The 14807-nt window shown below is 37.4% G+C and overlaps 1 protein-coding gene across 2 annotated transcripts; it reads left to right on the forward strand.

Moving 5' to 3' along the window:
- The first annotated feature begins 10756 nt into the window (after window positions 1-10756).
- ino80c (INO80 complex subunit C) lies at window positions 10757-14009 on the forward strand. Of its 2 annotated transcripts, none has more exons than XM_032559347.1 (5): window positions 10757-11076; window positions 12048-12176; window positions 12274-12385; window positions 12500-12567; window positions 12656-14009. In XM_032559347.1, exons 1-5 carry the CDS (start codon window positions 10888-10890, stop codon window positions 12785-12787), a joined length of 630 nt encoding a protein of 209 aa, XP_032415238.1. In that variant the 5' UTR covers window positions 10757-10887; the 3' UTR covers window positions 12788-14009. The 2 variants fall into 2 exon arrangements, with proteins under 2 accessions (XP_032415238.1, XP_032415239.1); XM_032559348.1 differs by having other exon boundaries at window positions 12063-12176.
- Window positions 14010-14807: the final 798 nt, after the last annotated feature.

The following is a 14807-nucleotide window of genomic DNA, read 5'->3' on the forward strand; positions in this document are numbered from 1 at the left end:
TCTGCTCATCCCTCCCTTGGTTTCCTCAACCCGGAAGAAATACTTACAACTGATCCTATCCTCATATTACATAGATGCGTGTGAGATGGTAAAGATGCGCTTAATGCTTGATTTGATTAGTTAAATTATACCTGACTGACAAATAAGGAAAAACAAAAAGCAACTCTCTTCAGATTATGAATGATAGGGCTGAAGATTAGCTGCATGAGCAACAATAATGTGTCAGACAAAAAAAAAAAAAAAATCAGCAGTCACATCAAGCTCTTTCAAAACATGACATTATAAGGGAATATCCACATAAGGACTCTTATTATTACCAAGTCAAATCAAAGGAGTTGAAGGTAATGTTTATTTCTAATTAAATAAAAAAATGCATTGTAGGTGATCACCCCTAAATAAAAGCAGCATAATTAATAATGTGGAAAAGTATTTATCCGTTACAGATTCTTCTGTTTTTGTTTTTCTGTAATACTTCAATGTTTCAGATTATCAAACAAATTTTCATATCAGTCTAAGCATGACCAGAGTAATAAAATGTAGTTTCCAAATTTTAATACATTTCATTTCTTAAAGATGGGCCATGGGGTTATTATGTATTTTTCAGACACATAGTTCTATTTTATGGTACAATCAGGTAACTGTGTTACCTTCAGTTGTTATAAAAATGCTGTATATCAAATACGACTTAAAAGAAATTTGACTTTGCCATGTAACACATTGAAACTGGCCTCTTTAAAAAGCTCCTACTCTTTCCAACACTCTGCCTTCAGCATGTCATCCCAACAATGCTTCTTCATGATCCTGTTTACAGTCATTCTTTGGAGAGTTGGACTGAAAGTTGTTTGTTTGATGATCTCAGCAGATGCATAGTTTCAGTAGGTGTTTGCTAAGGACTACTGCTGCTTCGCTGGTCGAGCTGAGTGGGGGGCGCAAGGGAGGAGTGCTGTGTTAGCAGAAGCTCTGCTGGGAGCCTAAGCCTCAAGGCGGAGCTTTGGGTAAATATGTGGTGCCGCCGCTTTGAAAGAGCAAGCGTTTAGACACCCCCAAATGCCTGCCATGGGAGATTAAAGGATTCCTCAAACATACATGAACGAATCAAAGCAACACTCCATGCATGTTTCTCATTAGGGAATAACATTATAACATAGTATAAAACTTGATTTTGTATAACACGCCCCTTTAAGAGAAGAAAACCAGACGCCTTGTAGAAAAGATATCAACCCCTGACGTGCTTAGAACTATCAGATGGAAGTAATTTTCCTCCATTCTCTTCATTATTGTTGAATTGTGAACATCGACCTCAACTGGACAAGTAAGGCCAGCAGTGTTTTAGATGTTGCTGTAATTTTTCAAGGACATTTCTGTAAGCTGTCCACTCCTGAAGGTTCATCAGATTGTCTTCAGCTGTGGATAATAACCATTGCTGCGGTTTTCTGGTATCTCAAAGACTCAGACCTTGCAACCCTTTTCATACTGATAGATGTCACCATCTCGTTTGTTCTTGAATATCTCTCTATATAAGGCTTTTCTATTTAAAACATGTTTAAGATACTTTATATTGTTAGAGAGCTTATGTTTTAGTAATTTCTTGACTCTATGGGCCTATCAGTTATCAAGCTTGAGCGTGGCTAGTACAACAGAAGCTAAAAATGTAGTTAATCACTGTTCTTAAATAATTTAACAAGGAGATAATCACTTGTTCACAAAGAACCTGGTTGGTTTGGATATTTCCCCCCCTATTAAAGGGAATCATCTTATGTAAATGCTTTTTTTTTTGTTTACTTGGGTTACCTTTGAGCAATATTTAGATTTGTTTTATGCAATCTGAAATATTTAGTTGTGACTCAAAAGCATAATAAAATAAATCTGCACATTCTTACACCTGTCACACAGTTGTGGCACTATGAGAGTTATTCTACTTAGTAGGGACTCTTTAAAACACAAAAAGATTATAGTTTTACTAAACATGTGATTAAATAAATAAGAAGTTATCCACCTCTTTCAACAATATTTATAGTTGTCGCCAATGTAATGAACACCTTCCTCACCTTTAATCAAAGATGCAGAGTTTTAGAAGCACTAACGTCTACACCATAAGTCACCAAGTGTTTCATGTGGAATACAATAATTAAAACAAATTGTTTTTACAAGAAATTTGAGACTTGGCATCTTCATTACAGAGTAGCAAAGTCGCTTGTGTAAAGTACAGGATTTGTGATCTCGCATTGTATGTGTTAGACAGCCTTTAATTTACATTTTAGAAACCTTAGAAAAGGAAAAAAGAAAACCTCTGAATATTGTCCTTATTACCTACTGTTTTTCAAAACTAAGATATCTTTACTGTATTAGCACAGAGTTAAATAGGGACAAAACTCACCCTCATCTAGGGCTTCTGCACAATAGAATGTATCTCTAATTTAGTATTCATCAGGAGGAGAAGTTGTATTTTGGTAGTTAAAGCTTAACTTCATTTACAATATATAAAACTTTTATGTAGGAATATCTAAAAATAAGCTACAATGCACTTCTGGAGTATGTGGGAAGCAGTGGCAGATCTCAAGGTCCATAACCTTTATGGGCCACTACCTGCAAACAAACCATCAATCTAAAAGGGACTCAGACAGAGCCAAGGGCTTGACATTTATGGCTACATTCTGAGGATAAAAAACTGAGCAGGAGTAAAAGGTAACAGAATAAAAAAGTGTGAATTTGTTTCTTTTTTTGCACCAGAAAGAAAAGTAGAACTGTCTGTGGGAAACGGGAAAGTTACAGAAAGCTATAAATAAGATGTCAGTGGCATTGCTCACTATTACCTCCTCCAACAGGGGAGTGCTTAATCGTCTTGACTGCCAGGTACAACCTTTTTAGGTACGATTTATTGCCAGAATAAGAGACGCATTTGGGAATGCTTAGATTCTTGCCAACTCGTAGCAAAGCTATCTACCTTGAATCAGCAGTTTCATTTTCTTCTGATGTTCCCAATTTTCCGACTCATTTGCCCCGATAGTAAATTCTGTTTCTGATTGGCAACACAGCCTCCAGGTGCAGCTTTGTGATGAATTCATGGCGGCTAATGATCTGATGTGTGAGATACGGCTTGAGTACACATTTTTAGATTTACACCTACAAATTGGTCTGTGTGAGTTGGGCGGCATCACAGACAAACCATTGTTGGACTTAATGATGTCATTGAGGAGCTACCTGTCAATTTTATGACTCGACTCTGTACCTGCAGAAAACTTTCTGCCTTGGTGTGATGAGATTTATGAAAGAGCTACATCCACTCTTGTATAGGAAGCTAGATTTAACAGAGAGGTTTAAATATGCAGTATAACACAATTAGCCATTTGGTATAACAATATAATATGCAAAAGGAACAAACACCTTTAGAGTTAGCGTTATTTATGTTTATGATCGCTTATTTTGTTTTGCAGAGAAAATTTAGTTTTGGCTTAGAATTTAAGGATGATATCAAGTTTTTCAGCCCCTCCAGGGGTGACTGAAGACTTGTCATTTTCCAATTATCTTATTAAGCCACAGCTTACAAGAACTTGCAGGATTTTCCAGCACTGCCAGATTGACCAACTTGGTTGGTATGATGTATTCTAGTTGTTATAGAGCCAGTTATTTGTTATTGTTTACTTTGTAAACAATAACAAAGTATCCTGCATTGATTATAGCATAATCAATATCACATACAAACATAAACGTATGCTCTGACAGCTGAAGGAGGAACAGCTAATCCTGCTCTCTCTCTATCTCTCTTTCTCTCGTCCTTACTGATAACTTGGCCTGTGAGTTATTTTTAAAGTCACAGTTTGTATAGTTATATTTACATTATCGACATCATAACTGGATTACTTCAAACCTAAGGACTGTGGGATTTTTTTACATTTATTTTTACCTTACTTTTCTTTACCTCCAAGTTGAACCAGGGCAAAATGCCTCTGGCCGACCCCAGGGACATTAGCAGTATTATACAACGACTTCAGTCTATAGAAATGAAGATTCAACGGCTGGAGGTGAACTTTGAGATAAACCCTACCTGTGGAAATGAGACAACTCTTCCTCAAATCAACAGAGAGGTTGTACGCCCCGCACCAAGCAGTTCACCCTGGAATGCTCAGGGTGCCAAGCCAAAACAAAAGTCTCACACTGCAGAGCCCATGAAACGACTAACAGGGAGAACCCTTCACCTGGATGAATCAGGGTGGCCGGCTCTGAGCCGAAACCCACCTTCAACTTCAACACCTGCTCCGTCAAAGAAAAGTAACCTAGCAGCTGGAACCAAAACGGCTCCACCGACCCCACTTCCAAGGACAAAGTGACCAGCCCAAGCCTCAAAACATTTTGACTCCGTGGGAATCCCACTGAAAAACAGATTTTCTGTACTCCTGCCTGAGCCTCTGAGTGAAACCTCACCTTTAAATATCAACAATGAGGCAAGACCAACACATCCACCCCCACAAAGCTCCAAAGGACAAAGCGACCACCAGGAAAACGAAAGGTATGTCAAAAGTGCTTATTGTTGGAGATAGGCAGTAAGTGGAATCAGCCACGTGTGCAATGCCAAGAAAATGAGAGTGATTTCTTTTCCTGGTGACACTGTATCTGATTGAACTCACAAAGTTCTCTCTCTAACCACTGATCAGCCAAATATTGAGACTTAGTTGTGCATGTTGGAGCCAACGTTCTGGCAAAGCAAAAATCTGAGATTCTGAAAAAGGACTTTAATATTTTTCTGAACACTATGGGAAAATTAAAAATGAAGTTATTTCTCAGTGGTCCAATTCCATCACCTCAATGGGGAGATGAAAAACACTGGACATAATAAACAAATGGCTGATTAAAGCCTGCTCTGCCAGATCTGTGACCTTCATCGATAATCTCTGGATCTATTGGCAGTGCTTTCACCTTTTTGGAAGAGGCGGACGCAATCTTAATAAACATGGGATAAAGCACTGAAAACCTTTTTCATTTTATTAACAAGGACAACAACGTGATCATCGCTTCAGAAGAACAGGCTCAAGTAGGTCTGTCTAGGATGGAACCCTCTTTGTATCAGGAGCAAACTATTCCAAAGCAAGCTGATTTAACATCGACTGGAGACAGAGCAAGTGGTTCCCCTCCTCCTATCCCCTCCGTCTTTGCTCCTTCACTCATTCACTGCATTCACAAGATACCTATGAAGAAATGTCTTCTGGACCAGAGTTTCTCAAATTTACAGATGGAATGAATCAACAGGTTTGCCTCGGCACGTCTCTCCTTAGAGCTCACGTAGCAAACCTCACTTCATTTAAGCCACCTGCCTCTGACTTCCCAGATTAGCTACCATAACTACGCGGATGATACACTGCTCTACATTATGATGTCACCAGGTGACTCTGAACTCATCCAATCACTGAACAGATGCTTAGAACAGTTAAATGTGTGGATGTGCCAAAACTTTCTCCAGCTGAACAGAAACAAAACTGAAGTTATTATTTTTGGACCTTAAGAGGAACGATCAAGTGAATGCACAGCTTCAGATATTACAACTAAAACCAGCGATCAGGCCCGAAACCTGGGAGTAGTGATGGACTCTGACCTGAACCTCCAGAGCCACATAAAGACAGTCACAAAGTTGACCTTCTATCACCTGAAGAACATCTCCAGGATTAAAGGACTAATGTCTCAACAAGATCTAGAGAAACTCATCCATGCGTTTATCTTCAGTCGCATTGATTATTGCAACAGCGTCTTCACAGGTCTGTCCAACAAATCAATCAAACAGCTGCAGCTCATCCAGAATGCTGCTGCTCGCGTTCTCACTAAAACCAGGAAGATAGAGCACATAACACCAGTTTTAAAGTCCCTACACTGGCTCCCTGTAGCTCAAAGAATAGACTTTAAAATACTGTTAGTTTATAAATCACTGAACGGCTTAGCACCACAATACATTAAAAGTCTGCTGTTGTTGTATCAACATTCCAGAACCCTCCAGGTCTTCTGGCTCTGGTCTGCTCTGCTTCCCTAGAACCAGAACCAAACGAGGAGAAGCAGCATTCAGCTTCTATGCACCACAAATCTGGAACAAACTTCCAGAAAACTGCAAAACAGCTGAAACACTGACTTCCTTTAAATCTTGACTAAAAACCCACCTGTTTAGAGTTGTATTTGAAACGTAATCAATTACGAAGTTAATGATGGCACTTGACTTAATGTAATGTTTTGATTGTTGATTCTATTTTGCATGACTTTGTGTTTTTGTGTTTGTTATGATGTAAAGCACTATGAAATGCCTTGCTGCTGAAATGTGCTATACAAATAAAATTTGATTGATTGATTGAAAACACTAGCTGTGAATTACAAAAACAATCAAACCCGCTGAATATTCTTCACATTTTACTCTGCAACCACAAATGTCATTGTCTTTTATTTGGGTTTTATATAATAGGCCAATAAAAATTATTTTACAAATTATGATTTTTTTCTTTTTTCTTTTCTTTTTTTTCTGAAAACACAAACTAAATGATGAAGAAAAAGTTTTCTGCCACAATGTAGTTTATGCACTCATAAGCTGTACAGGACCTGGATATATAATGTTGCATATAATGGGATATCAAGATTTTCTTCACACATTTATTTGTCACTGCTTAAACACACATTTTTAAGTTAATGCTCCTTATAAGCAAACAACTACAAACAAATTAGATTAGGCCACGATGTGCACATGACATGTACCTGAAAAGTACAGAGGCTATTCATTCTCATTACAAAAATCGACACATTTCCACTACATGTCAATGGTTTGCTAACAGTGGTCAATAATAATGGATTCAGTCTGAGCTTGCACCCAACGGCTCTGAAACATCCCTGACTGCTAATCTCTACACATGGTCTCGTAAAAGTATTCACACCTCCTTGAAAATTCCATGTAATTTATTGGGATTTTGTGTGAGAGATCAACACAAAATAGCAAATACTTATGCAGTGTGACATATGGTAGGTTTCAGCCTTCTTTAGTGCAATGCTCCTAAATAAAATCCAATCTATAAAACCCAGATGGAATCTGACTGTGGTGGAAAACTAGCACTGCACATAACCCTGAAAATATCACAGAGATGTTGAAACATGGTGGTGGCAGCATCATGCTGGAAGCTTTTTTCCTGCAGGAACTAAAAAGCAGCCTTGAATACAAAGAGACACAGTAAGTCAGGATAAGGGGATGCCTTCCTAATACGTAATACATCTTATTAGGAACGTGTATGGATGAATAAAGAGCAATTCAGCTAGAAAACCTGGGAGAGGCTGAAAATGATTTATGACTGGAGTTGTTGGTTTAAGACCAGAGTATTAATGGAAGAGTTGTTCACATATTAAAATGGCCCAGTCAAAACTCCAAACCAAAATCTGAGATAAATGCTCTCCATTTAATCTGACTAAGTTTGAGTTATTCTACAAAGAAGAAAAAAGTAATCCTCCAGAAAAGCAAAGATGATACCCCAAATAGACTTGTAGCTGTTCCTACTGAAAAAGAGACCTGAGAAAACAAAAATTATTGATAAAATTGAATTATTTTATCATAACAGGGATATTTTAAACTTCCTATCAGAGTTGGGGGGAAAAAAGATCCTTCATCCATTTTTTTGCTTATTTTGCCATGGTCCAAAAAAACAGTTGAGCTCCCTCATTTCCAGACTCATTCCATGTAGCCATAACATTAACCATTAAAGTTTAATAGATGTTCCAAATTAGCTTTAACACAGTCTCTGTACATGCTTTATTTATATAAGTGACAGCAGCAGTGTACCAGTGTTAAAAATGCATGAAACATTTAGAAACTCCTTCCCTTGGATCAGCATTCCCTTTGTGACAACAGTCCTCTAGACACCAGAATGACAAGGAAATAAGAGTAGCAGGAATGCCTCTGTGTATCAGCCGGTTTCCCTATGACAATATGTTTAACAGGATACCAGCTTCTCAGAGTTAATTAAGTTGTTCTCAACTACTCAGAAGCCTGTGTGTTGAATTTGGATGTCACAGAGTGTTGTGAGGGCTGACATAACGATGACAGGTTCCTCCCTTTGGGCCAATGTAGATGGATAGATTAGCTACAGGCGCTCAACCTCAAAGATGTCTGCATGAAACTGCTATGACAGTATGAGAATGGAATAACCATGTAAGTCCCTGGGTATTGCGTCTTACTTTAATATATCAGAGGAAAACCAAGAGCAACGCCAGCAGACTTATGACTGGTGCTCAAATTAAATTGGACCAAAAAAGGAAATTTATTTCCATTTCCACCATTTTACTCATGTTTAAAGTAGGTTGGGGAGCCAGGTTCTTATGTAGAATTATTCCAAACACAATTATTGAGCAGTCCTAAGAATTGATCAGAAAACCATGGAATCGACTTCTGAGGTTTCAATGTAATTTTTCTAGATTTTCACAAGATTTGGACACTTATTTTTCCATTTCTGAGACAAAGCCAATGTGCTACCTGGCCCAGGTGAGAAATCCAGATAATCTTCTCTCCAGGTCATTTCAGGAGATCCCAAGGCAGAGGTATCCAGAGTCATTCCCTGGTAGCAAGTATCCTGCTTGTTTTATTTCTTTTTCTGGTTCAACACACATGAATATTGTAATGATTTACTGTCAGGCCCTTGCTAGACCTGATTACACTCTCATGAGATAATTCAACCATTTTAATGAACTGTGTTGGCATCTAAAACCTGCAGGATATAGATCCTTAAGGAGTAAAACTGGACTCCCATGCAGGGAGATAGCACGACATGGTTCACAAGTACATAATGCTGGGTCAATGCAACATAACCAGCCAACATATATTATGTGCTAAAGTGTATATAAATAAAACATATTTTTATCTTTTATTTTAGGCTGTTTGCTTAGTAAGAAGGTTTCAACCTCAGTTTGATTATTGTGCCTTTAAAATCAGCTTTCTGATGTGTAACAGTTGTGTTGCACACTAATCTTGCAAGGACATAATTTTTATTTGCATGTTCCTTTGAATAATCTGCTGATACATGCTCTCTTTTACCAAGGACTCATGTAAGAAATGACACTCCCTAGACTTCTACTTAATTAGAAGTTTTGTAAATCAAATTATATTTTTTCTGCAAAATAATGAAGCAGAAAAATCCCAAATACCAGTGCTATGGTTAAATAATTTATAACTAACTGCTTTTTCAGATTGTGAATCAGATGTAAAGTTTGAAATAAATTATTGAGTGAGTCCAGAGATTTAAATAAGCAACTTAAACTTTTTTGATACTCACTACAAAGAGGAAACATGTGTTATCTGCAGAGCTCTGGCCAGTTTCTTAACTTTTATAAAGATTTTTTTAAAATCTGATACTAACATTCTACACTAAGACAAAAACAGAAAAAAACAGTATCAATTTCTAGTTGGCTCGCTGACTTTATAATACACCTTGGTTTCTGATTTTTTTTGCAAGTAGACAGTTAAATCTAGCAGAAACTTAAAGGATTATGTATTTTCCAGGAATGTAGTGCCACTGATCCTGATCATTAAAATTTATAATGAAAAACATTCATTAGTTTTGTATTAGGTTCGTCTAGCAGCCAACAGATGAGCTCAGCGGTACATCCTGTACAGGATGTCAGTCCTGTACAGACGCGCCGTACAGAAAGCTCACACCGACTGGGCAATCACAAGGAGCCAATATACCCAAGAGAATGTAATGTGTCTGGATTTTGTGAGGAAAGACTTCACCTCATACTACACCTTGATCCACCGAAAGACTTCTCTTTCATTATAGTGAATAAACAATATAGCTAACATGTACACCTGAGGATCTTTGTGTGGTTATAATATTGGTTTTCTAAAGGCTTTTGCAATTATAGAGTAATACGATAGCCATTAACACCCTAGTAAGATGCAGTAAAAATATATCATCGGCAAATTTAATGCAAAAAAATTTGCAGGGATCACAGATTGGAATATATTTATATTCAAAAACTCCATTTGATTCAGATTACCAATCTAGCCCATTTTGTGTAGCTTTAAAATTATAAATAACTGTTAGCAACATTCAGACCATAGAGATATTTTAGTTCCTGCTTCATATTAATCACTTGTGTTTTCAGACTTATATTCAGTAATAATTTCTAAAGATTTTTTTTATTTTGATAGTGTTTCATTTATTAAAAGTGTACCTCTGAACAAGACTAGTAAAAAAAAATCTTTGGCTTTTGAGTGGAAAAAAGCTTTTCAGTGCAGAAAGAGAAAATAAGAAAACATTCTTAATAAAAGCTCCTTGCTGACTGTAAGGTATTCTAACATATGTGAAGCTTGATTATATGTGTTCAGTAATACAATTATTTAATTATTAATTCATTATTTAATTGTTATTTATTTACCTGCATTCAGAAGTTGTTTTCTTTGGATGCTTTACTCCCTGCAAACACATGGTGGCAGCATCAATACGTGGACAACATTTATTTTTCTTCTGAGCATTTGTCATTCTCAATTTTAATTTCGTCTGCATCTAAACTGAGCTTAAAATTGTACCTCTGTAAAAGCAGGAAATTTACATTAAAATGTTCCACATATCCTCCACCTACATGCCGCTAGTAAAATCACATTAGACATAATTTAGCCACTTCGTATTTGTCCGTTTGTATCTTTGCTGTTGCATTCCCTCTCCCCTAGAAAAAAAAGTAGGTAAATAAAGCTGGAAAACATTTTCCACTTTATTTGAGAATATGTAAGCTGTCCCCCTTTTACCCGGAAGTTTATCTGTTCCACATCCGGGTTAAGGACTGTTTACTATCAAGATGACAGTGAGCTAATGCTAAGTTTGGACAGAGAAAAGTTGGTTCGCAGTGGCATTATTTGATTAAATTATTGCACTTTTAGTTAAAATGGCATCCCAAATCCCAATAACGGTGAGGGCGCAACCTCTGACCGCAAGTGCTGCGGCTGTCCGGGGGAAGAAGCGTCCAGGCAGCCCGGCGGTTTCAGGCGTTCAGCAGGCCGCAGTGAACAGCAGCATCAGCGGCAGCAAAAAGAAGAAACCCCCGCTGACAGTCACACCAGTCACACAGACGCAGGTAAAACCAGTGACTCACATTCAGAGATGGAGATTATCCCGTTGCTTATGCATTCATCTAAGCAAACTTTAACCTAATCCAGTCATGTTAAATGATTAGCTCTTCTTCAGTCACAGTGTCAGTTTGGGGGTAAACGATACATGAGTAAGTCTTCAGCCGTCTTGAGAAGACTTACCCATACTCTATTTTCTCGCAAGATGACAGTATTTTTCAGGGAATATTTCCCTTCGTCACAATCTAGCTTGTTAAAATATTGGAGGTTCCCTTTCAGCTCTATTTGAAAATATATTTTTTTTTATATAGCTGATTTCAGATGGATCCATCTTTTCTGTGTGTCATCTTTCCTTTCAGTAATCATTGAACCATTGTATCAATATTTTCTAACACAAAATTGTAGTTCTAAGATTATCCTATTTATGCATGATGGCGAGTGAGTGAATAAGTGTTAGTTGGTTTTACATTCAGATTGATTTCTGTTCTTGGTTGATGTATTATAGATGAAAAATGATGAATGTGTTTAGTTTTGATGCATTGAGTGAGCAGAAAAAAGTATTTTCAGCACTTAAACTGTTCAATCAAAGCCGGCCTGAGATGATGACTCTGTTCTTTTTCATCTAGAAAGCAGAATTAAATCTATTGTGGGCAGAATAAGAAAACAAGGTTAATAAGTTATCATTGGTTTTGTAAAAGAAGTATGCCATTATTCTTTTCGCAGGGATTTATTCATGAGGATATTTGTCCCATAATTTGGTGGTTTTACTGTAACTGGATTTTCAGCGATGCAGAGATAAACAGTAATTTTAGGCAAAATTGAATACACTATTATTTAATATTGTGTTGTTTTTAAAATAATGAGATAAAATTGGTTCTGGCTACAAAATCTCTTAGATTAAAGTCTTAATAAGAGATCGAAACAGCATCTAACATTAATATGTAATAGACCATTCAACATGTTTGGCACCTGTATGAAGGTTGCATGTCTTCAGATAACTGCAGTTGAAACTGTGGTGGAGATGAAGACAGTGGGATCAGTGGACAGCACTCCGACCACTACAGAGACTGTCGTAAAGGCGCCTCCTTTCAAAGACAACACATTTATGGTGAGTGCCGTCAGCAACTGGATTACATTTATCCCCTCCTTTTACTTCTCGTTCAGTTTCTCTGCATTTCTTCTGTTTTCCATGCTCATGTCGACAGCACTCAGGGATTGGTGGAGCAGCAGCCGGCAAAAAGAACAGGACTTGGAAAAATCTTAAACAGATTCTGGCGTTGGAGCGGACCTTACCGTGGAAGCTCAATGATCCCAACTGTGAGTTTAATTAGTTAAAACAGTCATACTAATTTAAGCTGGCTAATACTTTAATAAAGAATGATGTCTTGGCTCAAATCACTACTATATTTTCTAAATCTTCTATGGTTTCAGATTACAACATCGATGCTCCTCCCTCTTTAAAACCAGCAAAGAAATACTCAGACATCTCTGGCCTACCTGTAAGTAATCAATCAACCAAGGACAACATAACTTTATTCAGTTCTTGTCGAAAGCAAAATCTGACCACAATCAAATGCATTTCCCCAGGCAAACTACACAGATCCACAGACAAAGTTGCGCTTCACATCATCTGAAGAATTCTCCTACATCCGTCTGCTTCCCACCGATGTGGTTACAGGCTACTTGACCCTTCGAAAGGCAACATGCATTGTGCCGTAACCGGCGAGCAAAGCTCAAAGTTTAAAAACTTGTTGCAACCAGTGACGGACTTGCTTCAGTGGACATAGCAGCAGAGAAACAAGGCATGACCGCAGGAAGTTGCTGCTAAACTGCAGCAACTTCATCAAATGCAGTGATGAAGACAGCAGTCAGTTATTACTAATAAAATAGAAGAAAGACTGTCAGTTACTCTAATGCGTTCTAGTCAATCTTTTGGGAGTTTCTGAGACTGTCTGAAGACATTCCAACAGAGAATATCCAGCAAACATTTTTAATTTATTAGTGGAGCAGAAAAATTCAAAGCTCAGCAAAGGTGTATACCTTTCCTTAAATGCGATATGGTGTTTTTCCAGTAAGTACTTTCCAGTAAACTTTGAAAAATTATACTGGCTCCACTTGGTAGTGCTCTTGTTAGAGTTCCTCCACAGTTTCATTTGTGACTTAAGGATATCATACACTCTAACAAGGATCAGAGAGCCTTTGGTTAGAATAGAGATCCACAACATGACAGATCCTCTGTCATACCTAACTGTGGACATTAGGCCCTTTTCCTGTTGTTCATGTTTGGATTTCATGCTAGACTCATCTGGAGTGTGTCACGCTTAGCCTTATCTCACAAAAGCACACGGTTCTAGTTAAAACCCTAGCCGAGGTTGGCAATCTCCACGTTTATGTTTGTGATTGTAGGACATAAAATACTTTTTGTTGACATGCCTCTCAAAGAACCAACGTGGCATCTAACGCATATTATGGAGACTTGGTTTTCTGCAGTTTCATTTGTGTGATTGTACTGTAGTGAGCTTTACCAACTCTTTTTACTTTCCTGACCATCCTCCAAACTTTGCATGTAAACAAGATACATGTAGATTCTCATCCAGCCTTGCTGCCAAAAGCTAAAATAAATGATTGGCATATTTTTACCTCAGGGAAACAGGAAGTTGTCAGACATTTCTAATTAAAAGTTCCTAACAACGTTGATTACCTTAAAAGTGCTTGGTAACGGTTTTGTTGCTGAAGGTGATGCAGGCTATGTTTTGTAAAATATATTGAGCATGAATAATGTCGGCGTATACAAACCTGTTGGAATTGCTGCTTTCCTCAGTGTTTGGTGATGTTTTAATAAGTTCTGTTGTCAAAAACAACCTTTATATTAAATAAGTCACTGTTTGTTGTGTAATATATTACTTGTTCAACATGTTTATAAAAGAATACTTTATGGTCATTGCAGTTACCCACAACAAAGTTATTTCCAGCTTCCTCAGAAAATTCAAATTGTCACCTAGTTAATCTCCACAGGTTCACCTATTTGTAGAATTTGCCCTCTAACTCGTACAGTGAGACTGTGTCATTAATCACATTAGGAGGGGGCCAGGATGAAAGAGAGCAGTGTTTCTCATGAGGGTGATCCCTTTTATGCAAATATAGAGATATAAATACACAAAGATAATTTTAGGATTTTTTTCTTTTTATTCATGGCTGACTAGTTAGCACAGAGTGTTGTTTTAACAAGAAAGAATATTGCAACATTTTGGAAACCCTGTGTATCCTAAACCTTATACAGTGGGTAAAATAAATACTTGTTCTCCCTCTGAATTTGTAAGTTTACCCTCTAAAAGTTATCAGGCTCTAATTTCTGTGGTAGTTCTATTTAATTTGAGCATCATTCAGTGAAATAAGTCATTATTTCTGCACAAACAAGCTAGAATTTTGCCTTTAATTGAGCACCAGTAATTGCACTCAATTACTGGCTATAAGCTTGGTCTATAAGCTTGAAACCATTCAGATATATATGCTAAATTGGAAATGTATATGAAGCATGCCTGTCCACAGAATTTTTCCCCTTCATTTTAAGTTTTAAATGATCCAAAACCAAATGGCAATCACATCATGTCTGGGACAACATAGTTGATCAGCACCAGCCTGAAATGGATTACATAACCATCAGCTAAAAGATATTTGATGAGTTGACAGCTGCCTCTCTGTCTGAGATCAGGAGGTTGCAGGTCTACAAGGAAAACCT

The sequence above is a fragment of the Xiphophorus hellerii genome, chromosome 3 (genome assembly GCF_003331165.1).
Source record: "Xiphophorus hellerii strain 12219 chromosome 3, Xiphophorus_hellerii-4.1, whole genome shotgun sequence".
Taxonomy (NCBI): domain Eukaryota; kingdom Metazoa; phylum Chordata; class Actinopteri; order Cyprinodontiformes; family Poeciliidae; genus Xiphophorus; species Xiphophorus hellerii.